This window comes from Erithacus rubecula (genome assembly GCF_903797595.1).
Source record: "Erithacus rubecula genome assembly, chromosome: 9".
Classification (NCBI taxonomy): domain Eukaryota; kingdom Metazoa; phylum Chordata; class Aves; order Passeriformes; family Muscicapidae; genus Erithacus; species Erithacus rubecula.
The window spans coordinates 1,446,173-1,467,654 of record NC_136660.1 but is presented as its reverse complement, the minus strand read 5'-3'; the positions used below and the strand labels follow the sequence as shown (position 1 = coordinate 1,467,654).

The window sequence follows — 21,482 nt, the reverse complement described above, 5'->3', positions numbered from 1 at the left end:
TCTAAAAGTTCAGAAGGGCTTTTCCTCTCTTTTGCTTCTTGGCTGCTTTTATACAACCTTTCACTTTTAAAATTTTCTTAAGAGGGATGGAGCTGCTTGGCTGGGAGGAAAACCTGTGAGAATTGGGATTGTTCAGCCTGGGGAAGAGAAGCTTTGGGTGACCTAATTTTGACCTCACAGTGCCTGAAGGAGCTACAGAAGAGATGGAGAGACACTGTACAAGGGATGCACTGCCAGGACTAAGGGAATGCCAGAGGGCAGGGATGGATGGGATTTTGGGAAGGAATTGTTCCTGGGAGGGTGGGCAGGCCCTGGCACAGGGTGCCCAGAGCAGCTGTGGCTGCCCCTGGATCCCTGGCAGTGTCCAAGGCCAGGCTGGATGTGACTTGGAACAGCCTGGGATAGTGGAAAGTCCTTGCCCATGGGATGGGGTGACACTGGATGGGCTTTATCGTCCCTTCCTATCCAAACCCATTTAGGATTCTTTGATTTTGGCTGTCTTGCAATTTCAAGGCAAGCTCTACTTCTTTTGAGACCAAAGTGCACACACATCCTTTGGAAAAAACCTGCAGTCTTTGTGGATATTCTCTAGGAATTTCAGCATCCTACTGAATTCCCAGGTCATGGCAGCTTATTCTTCACTCTACTGTAGGATAAAGGAAACACCCTGTAAATTTTTAAATACTGCCATATTTTTAGGCATTAGACAAACCAGAAGAACCCTGGGTGTTCTCCATGGTCTTCCATGGTCTGTGCTAATTGCAGTGCACCTGGAGGGTTAATTTCAAAACCAATTAAATGTGACTCCAAACAAAGCTGTGCATTAAGAGCAGTTAAACCCTAAGAGCAGATATAAATGAAAATAAATGAAAATCCAAAAAGCTCCTGGCTGCAAACCCATCACTGGATGGGTTGGTAAACCTCCTACATGAGTTAATCACATTTTAATGCTTCATAGCTTCAACCAGCCCAGCTTTCCTCTAGGCTGGCACACAACAAAATCCTAACCCTGGAGACTTGGTTGTCCTTGAAGGATGATTAAAAATTTGGGGTTTTGATGAGTGTGTTCTTTGGCAATGATATGATCAAGGGAGTAAACCAGTGCATGTGCACACTAGAAAAAACTAAAACACCAAAAAACCCTCACAAAACAAAAACTTTCTAAATTACAGATGGAATATACAGTTTAAAATCTCCACGTTCAGCTGGGCTCCCAAATATTTTTATAATGTCAATCTAATTTTAAGTTGTTTTTGGAATTTCTCTTGACTTTGGGTTGGAAGAGACCTTAAAGTCCATCCAGTGCCATCCCCTGCCATGGGCAGGGACACCTTCCGCCAGACTGCTCCAAGCCCCATCCAGCCTGGCCTTGGACACTTCTAGGGGTGGAAATCAGGCATCAAAATCCTAAAAGGGCACAGATCAGAGACATTAAATCTGATTCAGAAGATTTGGTTTGGCATCAAGCTGAAAGAAGTAACAAGGCTTAAAGGCATCTCAAAATATAAAAAGTCAGTGGATAAAAATGAGAATTCCTTTCTTGGAAAACACCTGGATTCTCAACAGTCAACTGCCATGAATGTGCTGATTACAAATATCAATATTTCCACTGCACTAAAGCAAAAAAAACTATCTGGAGGGCAAAGATGCAAATGAATGCACAAATACAGTAAATATTGGAAACAGGGAAGACAAGAGCCCAGCTTTTGAAATTCCTTTCACTTAAGAGGCCACGTTATAGGTGGCAAGGAGCTTTTTTAACCTCTTCCATCTGTGCCCAAGCTGACCTAAATTCAAGGAACAGTGGAAAAAGATGAGGAGCTGTGGCTGCAGCTAGTGCTGCCAAATATCCTCCAGAAATTCCTGGTGCCAGCAGGAAGAGGTAATTCTGTCTAACACTGATGATCTGGAATGGAAATAAATAGCCCAAATCTATGACCCCATCTCTTACTCCTGATGCCACAGTTTTGGACTTGAGACATCAATCTTGTTCTAAGAGGAATTCACCTGTTAGCAAACATGAAAATCCAACTAGAAGCACATGAAATTCCTTCTGTGACAAGTACCTCCATGAGGATCTTGAGTTATTAAAGTCCTTTCTATCCTTCCTGGGGACAAATTTCTTAATCAATTAAAGGAAATGATGCTGCCAAGGTTGTCTCCCCATGATTTTCCACCACTTATAAGAACTGAAGTCTGAACTTTCTCCAGTTGGAGTTTACCTGCCACATTCTAATTCTCTGATTTTTTTTTTTTATGGATCCTGACTTTCAAATCCCAGCTTCTCCTGTTGGTTTTACATCTATTCATCAATGAGATGAATTCAAACTGCAGTGTTAGGCACTGGGTCATGCAGTGAGCAGGAGTCTGGACTCACTCTGGGTATTTGAGATTTACTTCGGAGCCTGTGATTTTACTCGTCCCCAAAGGCTTAAGTCCTTTCCTTCCTGAATTGTCCTCTCCTGCCATTAAATCCCCTTCTTTCCTGGTCTTCTCCTTTTTCTTCCACCTCTAACTTTTCTTCAAGTTATCTTAAAGTCCAGGAAATTTGCAAATTTAATTTCAGGAGCCTGTGTTTTTAACACAGACAAGGTGTAATCTGCAGTGCAGGTTTTGGGAAATCACAGCCTTTGCACTGAAAACAACGTGGTTGGGATTTAGGAAAACTCAGATTCCTTTCCAGACTTATCCCCAAGATATTGTAATGCAATAAAATAATAGAGTCACAGATGCTTTGGGATGGAGAGGACCTTAAAACTCATCTCATCCCAACCATTTCATGCACATGGGCAATAATTCTTCACCAGGATTTTAAGGAATTTTCCTGCTTATAGAAATACAGAACGAGCTACTTGAGAGATCTCTGAGAGGTCACTCTGCCCAACACAAAAAGCTTTACCCAACAGCCATGAAATTTAAATCAGGCCTTAGATCCAGGGTTTACCAGCTTATGAATTTATTAAATAAAAATAGGAGCCTGTAAGAATTCATTGATACCTACAAACAGAAAGCTCTGTTGGGAAATAATTACATTGCATCAGCATTCAGGAGGTTTAGTACAGTACAACCAAAAAAATTCCTCCAAGCTTTCCCATCTTTTCCAGTAGGAAGAGTAGGTCCATCCTAAAAAACAACTTTCTTAGAGCATTTCTTTTGTAACTTAAAACCAAGCAGGTAACAGAGGTACCACACACCCTGCAAACTGTTCTCATTACTGGAATTAATTTATCCTTTAATTTATTTAGGGAAGATCCAAGTGCCAGTGATACTTGAGCACATAATTCTTTATCCCCATTTTCCATCTCATTGCTTTCCCTGTTGCTATCTGTCCTTGATAGCAACACATTCCTGCTGGAGTTTTCAAACAGTGCTGATCAATGACACCAAAATATCCAACAATAAATGAATTATGGGGTTGGGTGGAAGAATCTGGATATAAATAAAACTCCATGTGAATAATAACTTCAGTCAAAGGATGTCTCCTCTCCAGGGCCCCTTCAGTGTTTTATTTAACCCCAGGCTGCTTTTTTAGAGTCTGCAACAAACTGCTGGGGACTGTCTTCCCCTGCCCAAGGGTGTGAACATGCCTGCAGATCAATATACGGATCCCTTTCCTAAGTGTCACTCCATCTTTCTCACCTCCCATGCCCCTGTGATTGATTGAAGTGCAGAGTGCAATGCAGATCATCCTGATGCCCCATCTCCAGCTGCTTTAGACTGCAAGAAAGTGCCTGAATTTCACTCTCCAGCTTCCAGCTGGAGTTTCTGGATTTCTGGGGGCCCTTTGTGGAGACTTCTGCACAGCAGTTGTGCTCCTGCCTTGCTGGGGGATCCCCAGGATCAGAGGGGAAGGAGCTGCAGGAAATCCAATCCATCTCTGGCTGCCACCATTTAAGAGAGCACAGTGTGAAATAAAAGGATTGGAAATACATCCACTCCACTGGCAGCATTATCCTGTCTGGCTTTTGTTCTTTTAATCTTCAGCAGGCCCCTGGAATGCCCACAGGCAGCACTCCCATGCCAGTGCCTCCAGCTGCTCCAGCTGGCAGCAGAGCTGCCAGAGAGGGAGGGCACTTCCAAGTGTGGATATTGCCTGTATGAATAGAATAAACCCTCCAAACCCTCCCTCTCCCACAGGAAACCTCTCACTGCCTTCCTGCTACACCTCCTTGGGAAACACCCCCCAAATATTATTAATAAAGTCCTTATGGGAGCCCATTTGAAAGTCCAGCTTTCCCAGTGAAAAAAAAAAGCAGAGCATGGAAATCTCTTGTCCCTGGCAGAAGTTATTCCTGGGAGTTTTCAGATAGATTTATTCCCCAAATTGCTTAGAATCCCCATCCCTGGAAGCATCCAGGATAGGGCTTGGAGCAAGCTGAGATGGTGGAAGGCATCTCTGCCCCTGGCAGGGCTGGAATGGGATGAGATTTATCCCTCCCAACCCAAACCACTCTGGAATTCTGACACTGAGCCCAGGCACCCCAATCCTGAGACCAAACCTCCTGAGCCAAAAATCCTGAGAGATCAAAGGGGCTGGGCACATTTCCCATGTCCTTCCTTACCAAGTTCTCTGCCCCCATGAGCAGCAGGGTCAGATCTTGGGTTTTAAGGTAAAAATCTCCTGTTATTTCCCACCCCCCACCCCCAGGTAAAATGCAAGGTGGCATTCAAAAGGAAAAGAGACACCCCAAAATCTGCCTTTTTATTTAAAATCCTCTGTATAAATGCTTGCTCTGGCAGATTTTAGGTTTCTGTTTGAAGTGAGTAAAAACTTTTCTGAAAAGCAGCTTTGTTAATCAATTCTTGATAGGGAAAACACATGGCACTATAAGGATTTCTTCTTTTACCAGGCTATTACCACCTAAATTAGCCCTTTAAGTACATTTTATCCACATTAAATCTTCCATACAAAATCTATTCCCATTAATCCCTCTCCCATAGCTGCTGTGGTTTTACCTACAGTGAAGCACAACACACCAAAAGCTAGTTCAGTTTTTAAGGAATATCCTCAAACAACACAGCTACACCCAAACTCTCACCACCATTATTTCAGTAACCTCACTGGAGCCAGAAAAAAAATTTCCAAATGCCCCAATTTCTCTTTTCTGTACCATAGAATGGCATTTCCAATGGATATCTCTATATCAGTTTGCAGTTGTGAACATGAAACAGAGAAATAAACCCAGTATTCGGGCTATAAAGCAAAGGCTTTCTCCATCCAGGGATAAACAGGACAGGAAATGACAGAAGCAGTTTCTGTCACTCCAAGTAGGAATAAACTATCCCAAGGCTTCAATAAATATTTTCATTTCACACAACTTGGAAATTGCTCTAATTTAGAAGCCAGAGAGCTTCTTGTGGCAATAACTTGTTGTATTTTACAATTCTGTCACAGCTAAAAATAGAGGCAAGCTCATGTTTGAGAAGATGATTGAGCCTTGAGGGCCCCCAGCAAAACACAAAATGGATTTGAAGGATATTTGGAACTGATTGGAAATGTTCCACCTGTGCCTTTTAGGATGCAAAATGAAAAACAACCACACAGGAAGGTAATGACAAAAAACAGAGCAATAATTTAAGGATTTATCAAAACTGACTTAATTGCACTGAGGGATCCTAACTTTGTCCAAGACCAGCTCTGATTTCTTATTAAATAATATAAGGATGGGAAGGAACATGATTATTATGGATGTTTGAGTTCCCATGGTACCCAAATGTCCTGTTTTTGTAAGCTTCTATTTAAGAAGCTCCCATTTTATCTTGATATGGTTGCTGCTGTAAAAAAAAAAAAAAAAAAAGGTATATTTTCCACCTAAGTTTCTGAAAAATTCTTCCTAATTCCTCTTTTACCTGCAGCTCCTGCTGGATCCAGCCTCAGTGCAGCAGTAAAATTCAACTTTTGGGTTGAAAAACCCTCTAATTAATATTTTCTTCTTTCCCTTGAGTCAGGCAAAACAAACATTACTAAAAAGTGATGTTTTCTTCAGGAGACTGAACCCTCATCCAGAAGATCCCCATGTGTCATAAAAAATTTACAGCTCCAAACCCTCAAATTAACACTATCCCCTATTTTTATGCCAGATCAGCAATTATTTCACTCAAGGGTGAAACTGATTTTCCCCTTAATGGCCTTGAAATTTCCTCTAGGCATGACAATTTCATACACCCTGGTGCCATTTGCTCAGCATGCTGGAATTCTATCTCAAAACAAATAATTTAAAAATGTGGCAACACTGTTTTAACCCTGCAAATCTGTTATCAGTAAGTTTTTACAGTGAAATTTCTTAAAAACAAGCTTCACAAATGTATTTAGCACAGAGAATAAAACAATTCCAATATTTTAAAACCCCAAAATATGACTTTGTAGCCACAAATGGACAGTCTGCATTTCTACTGAAGATATTTGGATGGGTTTTTGTCTAAGACACAATTATTTTGTGCTCTTTCCTCATTGTCTGGACAGCTTGGGTAATAAAACAAACAATTTTAATGACTTACCCTTACTTGACCAACAAAAGCATTGGCTTCCTCTTCCTGCACAGAGAGGTTTCTGGGGAGAAACATGTCAAAAACTGGTCCATTGTCATTGACATCTGTCACCACTATATTGACAGTAGCAGTCGAAGTCTAGGCAGAAAAAGAACATTTTAAGGATATACTCTTTATTTTACAGCTTCCCAGGTGCCAACCCTACTGTTACTTATTAGATAGAATCATAGGTAAGCATATTATCAATTTTTTAAACCTTTTTTTGTGAAAAGGGAAGATTTCAAGAGGTTATTGTGAATTTTTGGAAGACAAAACAAGTTCAAGACTGAGTCATATATTAGAGATGCATGATAAATATCAGATATAATTTCCTTTTTATACAGTGTTTTAAGGATTTAAGGAGTTTTTGTTGTGAGTGGAGGGAAAAATCTGGAAATATCAAAATTTGCCATAATGTGAAAAGGAAATTAGTGATTTATCAAGCAAAATATGCCACAGTGATGATTAACTAAGCTGATGAAGTGGCTTAGTTAATCCCTAGTCATCCTTTTTTATCCTCCTGCATTATCCTTCCCCACCCCACCCTGATGTTCTATTTTGCTACCCCAATTTTAACATCCCAGGGGGCAGGAACAGTAGAATTAACTGTATTTAATATAAAATATCAATAAAATATTTCTGTGCTACCAATGGAAATTTTCTCTCCCAATCAAGAAGGTGGAGAGGTGTTGGCTTGAGTAATATTCCTTTTCTCTGCTCTCATAGACTGAGAGCTCCAGACCAAAACCCCACATTGCTGTATTTAATAAATGATTGTGTTCAGTATATTGAACCCCAACCAAAAGTCTGAATGGAGACTTGTCCATGCAAAAGCCACTCCAGAATGTTTGCTCTGCTGTGATGCACACTGAATGCAAATCAGCTTTTCCAAAGGTAACTCAACTCCATGAAATTCAGGGAGATGAACTGAGGCAACACAGAGTTTAATAACAATGGCCTAAGGCAGGAATTCCCATGTGGAAAAGATTTCTTTTCATTCCAGATAATTTTCACAGGCTGTGGTTGATCATCTGCAGCATTTCTTCTATTTGAGAGGAAGGAAAAGAAGTGTTTGGACTTTTTTCCCAACTCTTGCCTAAGGATTTTCACTATTTTTCACAATCCTGGCCATTCTCTACTATCCTAAGCACCCTCCCTGTCAGCAAACACCCCCAGACCACTGCTCCATTTGTCATATTTAAATTTTCACTTCTTAATTTAAAAGGCAAGATTTTTGCAAAGAAACAATATTTTGCAAGGAAAAAACAACACCTTATGGAGATGCCAAACAGCAGAATTAGTTTGGAAAATTTTATCAAATGCTTCTCACCCTAAACTTGCAAGTGTATTAAAATAAGATCCTGTCATACCAACATTTCAAGTAATCCCTGTTCTTATATGAGTCACAGTTTAGAAAATTATCAGATGTGAATGAATTCAGAATTCACAGTAATAAGACCAGTATTTCAAATAACCTTCCTTTTAAAATTAATTACAATTTAGGAAATGACCGAAAGTGGGTGAAATCACAAGAAGCATTCAAAGCAGACTCTGGGTTAGCAGCAATCCCCTGGGTTCTCTTCCCAAAAATCAGTAACACTCAAACTGAGAAAGACAATGAGAGTTCTTCAAAATCTCCGTATTTCACCCAAATGCAGCAAACATTTGTTATCTCACTATTATCTCAGCAATGCCCACCTTTACTGGGACTCACCTGTGTGTCTTTGAGAGCAGCACTTCTCTCATTAACACCAGAAAGGGCTGTGATCAAAGATTATTAACCAAATGTTTTTAGACCCCCATTAGATGGCTCCAAAGACTTGTTGAAGCTCCCAGCCTCAGACTGATATGCTGTTCTGAAAAAGCACTTATTTGACAACCAGAATGAATTACAGGGGCTTCTCCAGAACTGCAGCACAGAGCAGGATTGGGAACAACATCATCATCCCTGCAGGGAATCATGAAAAAGTCAAAAGACACTGAAATCCCACTGACTAAATAACCATTTCCCGTGTTCAGGGATAAAGCAGAACCTGTTTTCAGCCTGACACTGGATCAGAAAATATGGAGGGAACAATTCTTTCCCAATATCCCATCTATTCCTGCCCTCTGGCAGTGGGAAGCCATTCCCTGTGTCCATACTCTTGGGAAAAGTCTCTCTCCATCTTTTTGGAAAATGAATTCACAAATTTCTCAAAGAATTATGAAAAGTTGCCAAGGTTTTTGGAGGATGCCAAAAGAGGCAAAGAAACAACAACAACAAAAAAGCTTTTCATAAGTATTTAAAAATCACTATAATTCTTTAAAGAAGCAGTTCTCTAAAATAATGAGAGGCCCCTAATACACATCTGGTTTTCCAGGGATATTCCTCAGGCAAATCCAACACAGGAAGGTTTGAAAACTGCTTTGCCTGGCTAAAGATGAGGCTTTTCTACAACAGAAGCATCAAGCAGTATTTGGGAATCCTAAAGCTATTCCTGGAAATTCAACCAATGAAATAAACCATCTCAGCCTCATATGAAGTATTTCCTATTCATTACTGGAGAAACCCTGCTTACTTCTTTTTTTATAATGAACATCAATAAAAGATTCACAGCAGCTTTTTTAGGGGCCCTCAAATAGTTCTTACATAGATAATTCTTCCCTAAGCAATAATTGTAAAATTTACATTGCCTGCACAAATCCTAAGAATGCCAGGCCCTGATAAATGTTATGGATGATAAATCTGAAGGAAATTCCACTTTGTTCTTATTTTATTTGTACCCTGTCATTTAAATTGAAGCTGGGAATTGATGAGAGCATTCTGTGCCTTGGAGAGAAAACATTCTTGGCTCTGATATTGAGCAAGTTTATTAATTTGGACAAACTCTTAGACAAACCTGTCATATTGAGAGATAATTAGTTTGCAAATAATACAATTGGAGGTAAAGCCTTTATTTGATCAAAAAAGAAATGGTAAATAATTCTACTGATCTCCATATCAAGATTTATTGATATTCATCTCAAGAAAACTATATTTGAGTGGTGATAAAAGTAACAATTTTATGATTCTATTTTCAGACCTTTCCTCCCATGTGAAGTTTAAAAGAAGTATCTCCCAACCCTCTCCACCTCTCTGAGCTATAAAGAGGAAATTGCAAGCTGGACTGCAAAGAAATTTTGAGAGAAGACCCTGAGGTGAAGGGAAGGGTAATTCTGGAGCTTGTCAATAATTACACTAATAAGAAAAAATCCAAATAAGCCTGGAGATGAGACAAAGAGAAAAACTGTCAAAACAACAAGATAGATCCCAAAGGGAAAGCTCCCAAAATGAAAACCCCTTGTCCTGTCCCTGTTCCCTGGAGCACAGCCCAACCCCCCCTGGCTGTCCCCTCCTGGCAGGAAGTTGTGCAGAGCCAGAAGTTCTCCCCCAATTTCCTCTTACTGGGAACTTATTTGTCTGTATCCCTTATTTAGGATCTTGGATTGAGAACTGGGTATATCTATTGCTTTGTATGACTTCCTTAATTCACCTCTTCCCTTTCAGCACCTGAAATCAAAGCCTTAATGGGGAATCCAGCTAAGCCAGACAAACACTGAAAGTTTGGAAGGCTCCTAAAGCTTGCTGTAAAAAAAGAGTTGCTGAGGGAAGAAAAGCCTTCTCTCCAAGAAAGAGAAACCTGGACACACTCCTCTTGTGCAAACTGGAATTCACAGATCAGCTGGAATTTTTAAGAATTTCTTATACAAAATACAGAACTTGTCAGGAAAATAGTAATAGGCAGTGTCTCTAATTACAGCTTGAAAAAAAAAATAATTTGAGGAGAAGTTCTTTCAAATAGGAAGATCAAATGGATCTGTGTATATTGTTGCCTTTCATATATTTAGGAATATTCCCTTCAGCTTCTTTCTTGCTGGATAATGGAACTCATGTGGACTAGAGACAGGAGTAGCAGAAAGAGTTACAATTCCAAGGAGCAACAGAAAATTTACAGCTATTAATGAATTCTCTGTATGCTAGTCAAGAAGTAAATCTTTGTTTAAATTACCTTGATTCAGGGCTACCTGTTTGCTCTAAGGAAGGGAATTAATTCAAGTATTGTGGGAGACATTAGCTCTGAATTATGAATGATCTTCTAAGACAGACAAAATTCCCAACTCTAACTTCCAGGATTTCGAACAAAGAACTGAAATCACAGTCTTGGAATGGTTTGGGTTAGAAGGAACATTAAAACCATCCAGTGCCACCTCTGCCATGGGCAGGGACACCTTCCACTATCCCAGGCTGCTCCAAACCCCATCCAGTGGCCTTGGACACTGCCAGGGATCCAGGGGCAGCCACAGCTGCTCTGGGCACCCTGTGCCAGGGCCTGCCCACCCTCCCAGGGAAGGAGATGAGGCTTCTTTAGATTCCCTCAGTTCTCTGTGGTTCCCACTACTTTTCAACTGTTGCTTCTTCCCATTACTTCTACGGAGCAGCAGAGTTCTGCATCCAGTTTGATCCCTGCCTTCAGTGCCCAGAGCACTGGGTTCACTCTCACATGCCATTCCAAGGGTGATGGTACCTCTGTATCCTCAGGAAATGTGGCCCCAAACCACTCCTGGGCTCTGCAGGGCTTAAACAATCCCTGTTTTTTCCTGAAGTGTTAACTGCAGAAGGAATGGGCACAGCCAGATTAAAAGGATAGATCTTGGATTCATGTCTTTCAGAGAAACCATCTCAGAGTCAGGTCACCTCTGATCTTCCCTCTCCAGTCAATCTTGGGATATACCCTGAACAGCTGGATGGATGACAGCTTCTCCTGGACTTCCAGTGGAGTTTGGTGGCCTGATGGTTAAGTCTTCTAACAAAAAAAAAAAAAAAAGAATCTGAACCCTGCCAATAATTTATGAGTACCCCAAAGTGACCATGACCACAACACACCCTGGTGCTTCTTCAGACATGTTAAGAAGGAAGGTTGGAACTGGAGGGTTGGGAACATCCCCTAGATGACTGACAATTTTTAAGAACCTAATTCCTAATTCCCAAATGGATTTATAAATCAGGCACTGAGCTGCTCTGCTTTGCCAGGCAGAAAATCCCATTTCTGAAGTGCTGGATGAATATTTTTAGGATGACACATTAGCATTTGGAGGTTGGAATTCCTCTTATTTCACACAAGATAAACTAAGACAACAAAATGGAGCTCCTGTTTCATCTCTCTAAATCAACCACCACACATAAGTCAAAAATCAAGAGCACAGAAGGCTTTTTCTTTCTTTGACAAAAGCCACATATTCATTTCAAGCTTCTCCCTCTGAAAGGTGAAGGCAGGAATTCTTGCCTTGGAATTGCATCCAAACATACCCCAATTTGTGAACACAATTTGAGCTTGGAATGTGTTTTTTCCTTCACATGCCACTTTGTCCATCTACAACTAAAAGCTCATTACTTGGGAAATAAAAGCATTTTCCTGCCCGCTAAATGAATTCATCCTTAATTGTTTGTTGTGACAGATTGTTAATGGTGACAGGTTGTGTTTTCCCAGGAAAACCCACAAGAATCTTAATGCTCCAGGTCATAACTCAGAATAGTAATAATTTGGGAAGCACAGCATTTTAAACCATCAGGAGCATTCCAGGCAAGAGTAATGGAAAGGTGGCAGCCAGGCCACCCCACTCCATGGAAAGCCATGGGGCTGGGTGAGGGCATAAGTGACTCTGGATTAATTCTGATGGAATTAAGCAGTCCCCCCAAAGTCAAATGGTGCCACCATGACTGTCACCATACCACATGAATCAGTTAAATCAGCCTTGGGGCTTAGAAAGGAGAAACCTCAATTACTCCATGCCACAGCAGTCTTGTGAAACCTCTCTTAGACCTTTTGGAAATGACACAGAAAAAGGAGTAAGAAAAAAAAAATCCAAAAACCTCAAAACTCCCCAAAAATTCTCTGTGTCAGATCACAGACTTTCCAAATGCAAAAATAAGGCCAACAGGCTTCATTGATTATGATGAGGGTTGGATATAGACTTCTATAAAGAGTATCAGGGATCAAAAGGAGAGCCAATACCACATTGCATCCTGGTACTGCTCCAATGGATTTTAGGGAAAACACAGAGCCCTGGCCTGCCCTGGTGGCAGCTGTGCAGGAAGGAGGCCCAAGACTAAGAATCCAGGAACTGGATTAGGAAAGGAAATAGTGAGATGTCTTCTCCAGTAAGAGAGGAAATGACCTCAAGTTATGCCAGGGGATGTTTAAAGAAAATTCCTTTATCAAAAGCATTGTGAAATACTGGAATAGCTTCTCAGGAAGTGGGGGAATCCTCATCCCTGGAAGTGTTCAAGACATATGTGGATGTGGCACTTGAGGACATGGTAGTGGTGGAGCTGGCTGATGGTTGGATTTGATGATCTCAGAGGTCTTTTCCAACTTTAAGGATTCTGTGACATTCATAAGTATTGGTAAAGACATCCAGAGGAAATGCTGCTCCCCAAAAGTGTGAGGCAGGGGCTGCTGAACCCCAAGCAGAAGCACAACCTTGTGTAGGAAGTGTCCTGCTGTCCTCCAAATTCCTGGAGATACCAGAATGGAAAGAAAAATCTGGTTTACTGTGTCTCCCTGGGCCAAGAAGATCCTGTCAGGGTTGGAGATGCCTGAGTCTTGTTTAGCTCCATGGAGAAAAATATCCCTGGTTTTATGAGAACAAGAGAGTCATCATGTTGAGACAGAAAGTTTTCAAAGCAGTCTGGGATAAATTTCTTCTTGAAAACATCAACAATTTCCAAGCATAGCAACCTTTCCCAAATGAGGTATTCCAGGATTTTACACACTACTATTTAAGAATTCATGAGCAGAAGATTAGCCCCTTTGCTTTCATGTCATAATAGCTAAAAATCTTTGTTCACGCAGAGTTTGTCTGGTAAATATTGTGGATATTGAAATCCTGGAGCGCTGGCCCCAAATTTCTGAACCAATATCACTGGGAGAAGTTACAAACACTGAATTTACTCTGGTGAGTATGAAAGACCAATAGAAATGTTCCTTTTTTTTCACTCTGTGAGGGCTTTTTGGGCATCTTTATGCTTGAAGGTATGGATTAAATAACCACATTTAAATTGTCAGTGCCTGAGGATCATCAGCTCCTGAGATCCTGTAAAACTGGAATTTATCTGGGGATCCTATGACTGTTGTTCACAAAATGAAGCCACAAAAATATACAAATGCCAATTACTCATGTTGAAACACAGGAGGAAAGTTCTCCTGGATGGGGTTTGTGTGGCAAGGCTCTGGCAGTGAGGGGTTGTAGGGAGGGATTCTCTGAAGAGCTGCTGGAAGCTCCAGTGGGGGATCCAGGATATACCAGCCACTGACCAGGGCAGAAATGGTGATGCCTCTGGGATAACTGATTTGAGAAGGAAAATTGTAATTGTGCAGCTGTAACTGTGGCCAGAGAAGAGTGGGGTGAGCCCATGGGAGAGGAGCAGCTCTGCAGACACCCAGGGCAGGGCAGGAAGAGGGGCAGGAGCTGCTCCAGGTGCCACAGCTGAGATCCCATGGGGAGGCAGCTCTGCCCCTGCAGCTCGTCTCTGCAGCTTCCTGCAGCAGTCCACAGCAGAGCACAGGGATGCTGAGGGAGGTGGGAAGCCCACACTGGAGCAGGTTTGGTGACAGCACTTGAGACCCCTAGGGGACCCACAGTGGAGCAGCCTTTTCCTGAAGGACTGACCCTGTGGAAGTGGATCCACATTCAGAGTGGTTCATGAAGAGCTGCAGCCCAGGGGATGGGCTCACTGAAGCAGCTCATGGAGAACTGTCTCCGGTGGATGGAGCAGGGGAAGGACTCCAGCTCCTCTCCCTGAGGAAGAAGCAGCAGGACAAAAAGCACAAACAACACAACCCCCCATTCCTGTCTCCCTGTGCCACTGGAGGGGAGGAGGGAGAGCCCAGGAAGGAGGGAGGGGTGTTAGGAAGATGTTCTTAAGATTTGTTTTACTTCCCATTACCCTGCTCTGATTTTGTAATAAAACCAATGGATTTCCTGAAGTTATTTTTCCCATGACAATAATTGGTGGGGGATCTCCCCCTGTCCTTAACTCCTGAGTCTTTCCTTACATTTTTCTTCCTTGTCCGGATGAAGAAGGCAGAGATAGAGCAAGGTCAAGCTACCACATTTCATTGAAAAAAACTAACTCAACAATAACAACAAAATAATCCCAACAATAAAGTCTTTTTTCCTTTGAATGCCTTTCAAATTTAAAAAAAACCCCCAATCAAATACAGGAAATAAAATCCAAAAGCTTACTCTAAGTAGGTTTGACTCTAATAGCTGGTTTCATGTTGGATGGAAAGGGATCAGGTTGGATAAGTTACCAGCTAAAATATGTTAATGGGATTTAAATAACATTGTGCCTTCCTGGGGAATTAATTTTGGGATTTTAGGCAAATTGCAAAAAGGCAACTGGTGACATCACCAGTTTTCTGTAGCACTAATGGAACTGTTCACAAAAAGCAGAGCTGGATGACAAGCAGCAGGTGAATGAGCTTGGGGAGCAGTGGTTTTGTAATTGTGGAAATCTTTTTCTTTCCTAAAAAGACACTGTTGCTTCCTGATAAAAACTACTTAAAAAGCAAAATTCCTCCATGAAACAGCACTGACTGCTTGGACCAAGGATCTGTGTCCTCAGAAGGGTCTGGAACAGTAGCAACCAGGAACTTTGAGTGAGTCCTGACCCTTCTCCAGGAGGAGCCTGTCAAACAGCAGGGAGTACATCCAGAAGAGCTGCAAATCAAGGAAATTGTGCAAAGACACAAGGAAGCCTGGCACATCAGTCACACCCACTGTTTCCTGGCATGGAAAAGCCTGGAGATTTAATGTCTCAGTTGAGCTGCCTTGTTTCATCCATTTGTTTGTAAAATGAAAGCCAAGGAGCTTATCCAGCCTTTTTTGTAATCCTGGCAAGCCCACTCTTAACCCTTTCCAGCTGGTGGCAAAGGAGTCCTATTGCTGGGCAATCTTAAGAAGCAAGCTGCCCCACCACTGACAGAAAATATGGAGTGCAGAAAGCAGCTACAGGCAAGTAAGGAACAGTGACAAAAACCCCAAACCAGGAAGAGGGAACATGCTCAAGCTACACAAAGTGTCCACATTTCACCTTGAGAACAATGCACATGCACCTGCAGCTGCAAAATTTCAGGGGGAAAAAAAAAATCTGGCATGAAAACATAGAGTCATGGGATCAACAAGGCTGGAGAAGATCTCCAAGATGATCAAATCTGCTCTGTGACTGATCCTCATGCCAGAGCTCTGTGTGCCAGCTCCAGCCCTTCCTTGGGCACCAGGAATGGGGACTCCAAACCTCCCTGGGCAGCCCCTGCTAATGGGATTGAGGAAGGAGAGGAGATAATGAGATAGCAGGGGGTGGATTTCTAAAAGTGGATTCTGTTGTTACAGTGAGTAACAAGAACTTCAAGAGGTGTTCAGCACAGCACAGTCCAGGGACAACTGTAAAGGAGCCCTCCAAGGTTTATTTTGGGTGTTTTTTCCAGAGCTGAGCTTCAAACGTAGTATCTCAGCTAACATACAACTATTTTCTGCTAAGCACTGTGCCATGATTAACAGGATTTCTTTTCAAAACCCCAACTATCACCTTCAGAATGTTAGAATTAATCTGCTGGCCACTTAATACCAGGGCAAAGCTAATGAATCTCTCTCTAGATGAAAGGAAGAGGAAGGAGCTTTTCAGTCCCCTCTTTATTTTTATACCCCAGAGAGTATTTCAGGAGCATAACACAGCCTGAAACAACTTGCAAGTCTTTAATTTACATCTTCAGATTTCCCAGCTGGAAGATTGAGATCAAAATGACTGAACTCACAGCTATGAGAGCAGTTCACGAAGAACAAACCCACAAGCTTTAAGATTATCTACCACAAAAACTGTAACCAGATTTTTCATGGAAGTGGTGGAGACTCTGTTATAATTCCTCCATGTTGCCACTACACTGTATAATGCCTTCCTTAATATTTCTGGGTGAAAATCCTGAGCAGGATGGCAAAGCTTGTTAGGTGAAGAAACTAAAAAGAGCATGAGACAGAAGAAAAAACAACATTATTTTCTTCTGCCACAATGAGCACAGAAATCCCAGAATTTTCACTCTGTAGTAATGTACCACTGTAGACATGTCTCTGTTTCAATCTCAAATCCTTCTAGAATAGCCCAGATCATGCATTGTTATTTATTAATTATTAGTGTTATTATTTTAGATCTGCCCTTATACAGAAGGTACAGAAATTTCTCCCCCACCTGTGCTATTGTTCCATGTAAGAGCTGCTACATTCCCAAGTACCTTGCAGAATCCAGCTGCAAACTTACAGGAAAAATTATTCCATTGCCTCTGCTTGATCAATAAACATGTATCCTCAAATAGTCCACCCTTTTAGGAAATGGGTTTTTAATAGGAAAATTGTTTGGGTTTTTTTATTTAATTGGAAATTTGAAATAAATGACTATTTTGTTATACTATTATATATTTTTCTATATGTGTGTGTGTGGGTGTGTGTGTACTGTTATATTATTATCACAAGTGTGAGCAGCAGTTGATGGGGTTGGTTGTGGGGTCATGGATTGGTGCAAACACAGAAGACTGGAGATAGCTCCTGATAAAAAAAATTGGGATTTTTCCAAGATTTTTCTGGAGAGCTGGACAGTCAGGTGTGGAAAAGAGCTGGATAAAGTACAAATGACTAACTCAGTTTCCACACCTGGGAGAAAGAAAGAAGAGGAGCAGCTATTGAATAGAGAAGAAACAGATGAACATCCGTGAATGCACAGCAAAGAATAACACAAAGCAGCAGCAAAATCCCTTAGTCCACGATCAAAGGCAGTGACACAGAGAAGAAGTGTCCCATATGGAGACAGGTCTGGCCAAGGTGCATGGCAAGCCCCAGTGGGGGCAGGTGGAGGTGGCAGGACAGGCAGGACACTCACCCCGTCGGGCCGGCCGTCCGAGGCCGTGACGATGAGGATGTAGCGGTCAGTGCTCTCTCTGTCCAGGGGCTTTGCCAAGGCCAGCAGGCCAGAGCTGGGGACAGAACAAAACCAGGACATGTTAGCAGAGCAGCTGGGAGAGCTCTAGGAGCACCTGGCTGACATGAAGGCTCCTCTTTGTAGGAGCTTTCAGGCCAAGGAAAACCATGAGCCAGTTGCTAATGCTCTCCACTTGGATACCGGAATAATCCTGGATTAAAGCATCAGCCTAGTAAAACCACAAAAGCTAGAGCTCCACCGAACACAGCACCCTGGTTTGTTCCTGCTGCACTTCAGCTATTTCATTATCAAAGCATGTTTATTTAGTATTTTTACTATTAATGCTGCAATAAATGGGAAGAGACAAGGACAAGAAGGGGATTAATCACTGAGGAGTCCTGATAAACAGCAGGACTGAGCAGGAAACTCTGGGAATACAGCACACAGAGACTTCAGGGTGAGTCTTTTCATGGAGAGGGTACTGGGGAAAGTGACACATTGTGTAACTAATAATTAAACAGTACTGCAGGCAAAAGGGTGGGGAAAAACAAATCCCAGAGTGTTTTGGGTTTGGAGGGACCTTAAGGCTCCTCCAGTGCCACCCCTGCCATGGGCTGGGACACCTTCCACTGTCCCAGGCTGCTCCAAGCCCCATCCAGCCTGTCCTGGGGCACTTCCAGGGATTTCAGATGTTGTGATTATTGAAACCTATTTTAAAAGGACAACAAAAGAAGGGTTAATTGAAAGCCACATTAAACAATGTTTGAAAGCATTGTGAATTCCTGTAACTGCTGACAAATGAAACAATTTGGATTTTTCCTCTGATCTGATCTCTGGAAGCCACCCAGAGGGACAAGACCCCACAACAGCCTCATTACTTCTATGTTAGGAAGGATTAGGAAGGCACAGTGAGGACAATCCTGCCTAAGGAAGTTCAGTGCTCCTTAACTGAGCTAGCATCAGAGCCCTGAGCTGTCCCAAAGCTCCACATTTCATTTCCATGCTCTTGGTGCCTGCTGAAACCTGAGCAAGGTTGTGACAAAGTGATGACACCTCTCCTGAATCCACAGGGCATTTAACAATTATGGATCCAGGGTGACAGTGGTCTCAGCCAGCTTCTCCCATGGAATTCCACCAAGTATCTTACCAAAGATGTAACACCACAAGTTTTGCAGCCCAAAATTCACATCAGCTGGGATCTGGAGATCCTGTGGCTTCCCATGTGTTATTCCATTGCCAGTGGATGGATCAGACACAAGCAGTGGTCAAGCACAGCTCTAAATTTTATTTGCTGTACCCACATTTGATATTCAGGACCCAGAGCATGAACAGTGACTTGTGCAGAGGTTTTATTGAAACAGAAAATCCAAACCAAAGCACAAATTCCCACCAAACCAGGAGGTCTCCCTGGCTGCACTTCTCCAGAACACTTGGATGTGTCACACCTGGACCTAATCAGGGGTTTTCCTCCTAAATTATAAATATCTGTAGCATTCCTTCTCTAATTTCCTACTCTCAGAGAAGATCTCAGGAAACTGTCTTCAGGCCAAGACTTTCTCCAACAGAAACAAATCCCAACACTTCCTGGGAAGCTGTTCCAGTAAATACCACAGAAATTGGTGAGAACTGGGAATGAGAGCACCATTCTGCCCTAGGATTGAAAGGTTAGTGGTCAAAATAATATTTCAATCATATTTTCAGGAGATGCCATCTGCCTTGTGGTGAAAACTTGGGTTTGTGTCCTGTTGAGCTTCCTTCAAAAAGGAAAATTTTCATTGAATCTAAAATACTTCCCTGGAACTTGGTAAAAACCAGGGGTAAATTAATTTTGTGTTTGTTTTTCAACCCACTAAATTTGGAGCTGACATGTCTTGGATCCTGAGGAGAAGAGAATGGAACCTCCAGCATCCTCCTCCTTCTTCCAGAGCAGGATTCCACATGCAGAGAATTCCTGATCCAGGGAAAATGATGCTCCAAAGAGAAAGGGCAAAGTGCAGCACCATAAAAAGGGATAGACCTGAGAGAGTTTCTGCATATATTTATATATTCTTACATATATAACCACATATTGTTATTTAAAATATACACTTATAGACGTTTTATATATAGTAACTTCTTCTTGATATATTGATATATTTTATATAGCCACATATTATTATTTTAAATATATATCTCTATTTGTTATATATATAATTTTATATATAGGTCTGTTATTATAACTACAAATATAACAGCTATATATCATTAAACCATACATGTATATGGATATTCATATGATTATCCACAGAAAAATGTTAAAAAATAAAGGACATGATCCATATTTTATATCTACCAATATACACATAATAAAACATATTATATTTGAAATTTTAGTTACTTGATTAGAGTCATAATTGGGTTACTAATCCCAATCTGATTATTAAGACTCTATTTAGACTAATGAAAATTCTTGGTTTAGCACAAAAATATGGCCCACAAGAAGGCAAAGCAATCAGCCATAATAGGTAAGCATGTGACTATAAATTAATATATTTAATACATTAAATATATGTATTAAATTATTTATGTTATATAGAAATATCTACTTTTCAGCATTGGTTCAAAACACTGCAAGAAAATACAAACAAAAAATTTTAGGGGGAAGAAAGAGTAAATAAAACATAAAAAACTTAAGTGGTAAATTATTAATTAAAAATATATATATTAAAGTGGAGCTGAGAATAGAATACTGACATCAAATACTGCATGAATCCATGTGCATTTCTCCAATACTGTCTGCCACATCCCCTTTTTTATCTCCTTCCTACCCCTGGAAAAATTACACTTGACTGTCTGTTTCAATAGATGAGCATCATTCAAAAGGCAGGTTAAATTATAAATACCCTAAATTATATATCCTAGATTATCAATACCCTGTGTTTGTGGAATTTGGAGTATCCAGACCTTGTGCTGCCAGGCAGGAATTACACTGGAGTTAACTGTAAGTTCCAGGAAGGAAAACAAGAATCCAGAAAAGGGAGAGAGAATCCTGGTCATGGGCTCTGCCTTGGCCTTCAAGCATCCAAAATTAAGATAAATTCCTGTGGCCTTACACCACCCACATCAAAGATGTTTAATTTAATACTAATCCTCCTTTAATCAATCAACATATTTCAGTATCCAGAAAAAAGGTGAAAGGCTGGAGGAAACTTGGCACAAAGCCTTTTCCAAAGGAAAAGGAAGGGGAAAACACTTCAAATAACTTCTTTTTTACCACAAGGTGCTGGAGCAGAGCTGAGCACTGAGCCCCAAAAGTGCTCAGATTTGTGGGGGCTGCAAGGCTGGGGGAGTCAGGCCTCCCAAGGGTCCCAGAGGAGGGGGGTGAAGGGATGGAGCAGGAATTCCAGTTGGGAATTCATTCCTATACCACCTTTAACAGCTTGGTTTCTGGGTATGGCCACCCTGCTCACATCCCAAGCTGGACAACACATGGGTTCCAGAGGATCTTCGTGTCAGGAGCTGGCCTGGATTTCCACAGATGTTTTAAGCCTCTCTGGTGTGAAGAACTTCTTGGTGTGGTATGAAGGGTGCTGTGATCACTGAATGATCCCTTTGGAGTATCTCTTGTGCAGCCAGGTGGGATTTTTCATGTTAAAATTAAAACATGGTGCTTTACTAAGACTGCAGCCCCCCTTTGGAACATCTCTCATGTAGCCAGGGTGGATTATTCACCTTCTAAAGCAACAAATCCTTCTTTACTACCCCTGCAATCCCTCTCTGAAGTGTCTCTCATGTTGCTCTTGTGGATTATCCAAGTTCTAAAGGTGCCAGAGGAGGTCAGGTTGAGTTTCTCCATGTTAAGGAAAGGGTTGCAAGGTCCCTACAAAACTCCAATCCCAAGGCATGGCTAACACCAGCAGCCCAACTTCAATCCCTGCTCTGGCCACTCCAGTGAAGGAGTGTCCCCTCTCCAAGGTGTCCCTTCCCT

At 41.5% G+C, this 21,482-nt stretch overlaps 1 protein-coding gene across 9 annotated transcripts in view; it reads right to left on the bottom strand.

The window, feature by feature from the left end:
- PCDH15 (protocadherin related 15) overlaps positions 1-21,482 on the bottom strand; it is a gene marked incomplete at its 3' end in the record, with an annotated part of 626,608 nt that overhangs the window by 90,949 nt on the left and 514,177 nt on the right. For all 9 annotated transcript variants that reach the window (XM_079312511.1, XM_079312506.1, XM_079312514.1 and 6 more), the window contains 2 exons: positions 17,477-17,570; positions 6,499-6,627 (listed from right to left, as the gene is read on the bottom strand). In XM_079312511.1, the coding sequence (XP_079168637.1) occupies positions 6,499-6,627; positions 17,477-17,570 (223 nt within the window). The remainder of the gene's footprint in view (positions 1-6,498; positions 6,628-17,476; positions 17,571-21,482) is intronic.